Source organism: Trachymyrmex septentrionalis, unplaced genomic scaffold, assembly GCF_001594115.1.
Source record: "Trachymyrmex septentrionalis isolate Tsep2-gDNA-1 unplaced genomic scaffold, Tsep1.0 scaffold14, whole genome shotgun sequence".
Classification (NCBI taxonomy): Eukaryota; Metazoa; Arthropoda; class Insecta; order Hymenoptera; family Formicidae; genus Trachymyrmex; species Trachymyrmex septentrionalis.
In genome coordinates, this window is record NW_017304543.1 from 4,245,808 (window position 1) to 4,249,620 (window position 3,813).

At 30.0% G+C, this 3,813-nt stretch overlaps 1 protein-coding gene across 1 annotated transcript in view; it reads right to left on the minus strand.

Annotated features, from left to right (window-relative positions):
• Positions 1–45: 45 nt before the first annotated feature.
• LOC108745412 (monocarboxylate transporter 6-like) overlaps positions 46–3,813 on the minus strand; it is a 3,916-nt gene continuing 148 nt past the window's right edge. The window contains exons 2-7 of the mRNA XM_018481551.1: positions 2,307–2,577; positions 1,662–1,909; positions 1,258–1,519; positions 947–1,174; positions 388–582; positions 46–226 (exon numbers count right to left, since the gene is read on the minus strand). Coding sequence (XP_018337053.1) covers positions 75–226; positions 388–582; positions 947–1,174; positions 1,258–1,519; positions 1,662–1,909; positions 2,307–2,577 — 1,356 coding nt within the window. The 3' untranslated portion in view covers positions 46–74. The remainder of the gene's footprint in view (positions 227–387; positions 583–946; positions 1,175–1,257; positions 1,520–1,661; positions 1,910–2,306; positions 2,578–3,813) is intronic.

The following is a 3,813-nucleotide window of genomic DNA, read 5'->3' on the forward strand; positions in this document are numbered from 1 at the left end:
ATGTATATGTATATTCATAAATTGAAAATATTAAACTGTTGCTAATTAATCAATTACGTATTTTTGTGAAAATTTTATTGTTCCTCTGATGGATTTTGTTTATTCAACTTATTTCTATGAAAAGTCCATAGTCCACCTATCAACCACAAGAAGACACAAGACAGGCTGAGAAAAGATGTGAAATAAAGCGCACCCACATAACTATTTGTTGAATCATGCACTAAACCTGAAAAAATATTTAATTTTATTAAAAATAGATAAGATATATAATAATAATGAAATAAGATAATAATAATATTGCCCTGTAAAATATTTTAATTATAATTGTATTAACAATTAAAAAAAATTGCAGGTTGCTTTTATTGTATATTTAGAGTTTCTCCTTACCGATAATTGGTCCCATGCTGATAGACAGGATGCCATTACAAACCATCTGAATACCGGATGCAGCCGGCAACCTCTCCAATGGTACGTAATCAGGAATGATTAGAGCTTGGAAGACAGCTTTGGTTCCCTTCGCCAATCCGATGATCAGGGCTACTCCGATTACAATGACGTAAGTATCACCCCACGTCGATAGAACTGTCAAGAAAGTATTATGAGAAATAATTTCATACAGAAGTTTACATAAAACATAGGAAATGTAAAGATCAATAAGAGTGCATATAAATGAATCCAGATAGATATAATATAATATTAATCAAATAATATTAAAATGTATTATAATATAAATGTATTATAATATACTAAAATATAGTATTCAGATATACTTGTATGTTACAATATAATTAACATTGCGAATTCAATTGTGGTTTGATAATTATTATGATTTGTAAATGTTATTGATTGTCATACAATATGCACTTAGCCATCTAATCAACCCACCCCAAAGATCACCTCGTGAAGAGATTCCTCGGATTCGTATATTTTACGTAGCGGTACGTACTAGTCCTTCCTAAGGTCGATCCCAGCAGAGATAGCACATAAAGATTCCTGCAGGTCCAGCCGGTTTTTTGTGCTAACAACGGTATACAAAGGCGCCCCGTAATATCTGCGGCAGCTTGAATCGACATTATTGTAGCTATCGACGTTCTGTCGAGATTCGCCAATTCGGCTAGGACGAAAGGTATCGTTACATTGAAATTCGTTTCGGCCACCAACGAAACGCTCATACCTGTTTTTGAAGCATTACATACATCTCTCAAGATTTTAATTTTACTTCGACAAGACTTGTGAAATTAATTGTTTGTACTGTACCTAATACTATCGCCATATAACGATTATCACGAAGAAGGTCGAGATCCATATTTGTAACAATTTTTTTAAGGAACGAAGTTTGTTTATTTTTTTTCACTTCTGTTTCGCTATTCTTCGGACAATAGTTTGGTTGTCTTTCCTCTTCAGCATTCCGTTTATTTAATAATTGGCATTGAACAGCATTATTTTCCACATTTGTCTTATCAACACATGAATTTTCCTCTTTCGATACATTAGTAATTTTGTCCATCAGAATACTTTGCTAAAAATAAAAAACGAAAAAGAGCCATCCAAATATAATTTTCATTTCGTATATTGTTGATGTGATATCGAAATATGAAAAAAATGAAAAATGAATAAGATAAGTGTAAAATTACGCCATTGCTCACGTACCTTTAACTCACCTCTATCTGCTTTCTAAACGGTTTTAATAACGATGCACCAATCAGAGAATGTGAGGCGATTCCAGCAAGGATCAGGAGAGTGCCGGTCGTGGCAAAATTTTCGAGAAGTACGTCTATTAAAAGGGGCATTAAAATTGGACCCAGACCAGTTAATGTAACTGAAAAACCCATGGCTACATTGCGTTTCTTGCGGAAATATGTGTTCAGAGCTAATGTTGTCGCTGGAAAAAGAATTCCTTGGCCAATTCCTGTTAAACATATGCGTTTTGTAATTAACATTGTTAACTTTTAAAAACAATAATTGTGTAATTAATATATAAGTATTGAAATCTTTTAATTATAAAGCAATTTTAGAGAACAACAATAATTCAATTACATTACTATCTGTTCTGGTAATTAAAATTACTAAAGTGCTAAAAGTTGTAAAATACATTAAGCGTCACTAAATAAATGCTGAACAAAAAATACGTTGCAACAATTATGCTTTAAAAATTCCTTTACTTTGTTTGCGTATATTATTGCATTACTCTGCGCGAGTCCATTTTGCTTCATAGAATACAGTGGCGCTCAATATAAACGATTAAATGACTTGTCATATTGCAGTTCTCATTCACGCCTTGATATTTTATAGTGTGAATTATTTACCAACGATAACGCAATAAGTGATAATAAGAGTCGGGAGAGACACGGCGAAGGCAGCGGCGCAGATTCCGAGAACGACTGTCAGGCTGCCGAAATATGCGACCTGGCGAAAAGCGAATCTCTTCATCATTGGACCGCTTATAAGACCGAGACTGCATGTTATTGTCCCATTAAGATGAAGAATTAGACTCGTTTGCGTCGCAGTGATGCCGAGACTTGCGAAACGTTCTGCGAAGATAAGGCCGAAACATTGCTGGACTGGGAGTACGGCTAGCTAACAAAGGAAATTGCAATTATTCTCGTGAAACTGTATCGTTCAAATTTTGTAATATCGCATCTTCTAGAATATTATCCATTAGGAAATTTTTGGATAAAAAAATTATAATCTTTTGAAAAAATAAAAATATGAATTTTATAAGAATGATAAAATGTCTAAATTTACATTTTTATTTACACAGGACTTTTATGTTTATTATAAAAAATAAAATATTATCAAATTTATCATTAAAAATGTTATAGATACCGACAGAATATATACAATGTGTTTCCTGTAACATAATCATTTAAAATGTCTCCGTTGTTTTTGATGATACGAGAAAATATCACACAGGATCTTATTCGATTTGAAGAGGCACATATTATGATAAGCAAAAAAATTTTCTCATATTTTTTGAGACGTCAAGGTCACCTCCACTTTTTTAAATGGAATTTTATGATTTTTTTACACAATACGGTTTCTTTAATTATTCTGTATATAAAAGTATTCACGCAGTGGTATAAAAAAACCAATTGTTTACGAGATATTTTATACTTTATTCTGGTATATATTGACATAAAATGTCAAATAACGTAAACTATTAATTTTTTGATAATCGTACCTTACTTTTATATGCAGAATAACAAGATGAATCAATTGATAGAAAGTAAACACATAGTTGCTTATTTAAAAAATTATCCTTTTTTACATATTTTTTTTAAAGCAACTATGTGTTTTCTTTCCATCAATTGATTTATCTCATTATTCTGCTCATAAAAGTATTAAAATACAATTATAAAAAAATTAATAGTTTACGAGTTATTTAATATTTTATCAATATATATATATATGGAATAAAATATAAAATATCTCGTAAACTATTAGTTTTTTGATATTACTATCTTAATACATTTATAAGCAGAATAATTAGAGGAATCAGATTTAAAAAAAAAAATACAATTCCATTTAAAAAATTAGAGATGACCTTAAAATCTAAAAAAAAATGATCTTGAAAAAAATTGTTGCTCATCATAATATGTGCTCCTTCGAATTGAACAAGATCCATGATATTTTTTCGAATAATCAAAAATTAATTGATCAAAAGAGAGTTAGAGGAAACACTGTATACATAAATTTTTGACTGATTTTGTTTATAAATGTTTATTTATTATTTGTTAGAAGAAACTTCAAATTTTTTAAACTAATTTTGAGATTAAAATTAAAATTGGAGAATAAAATATAGAATAAAGTTTT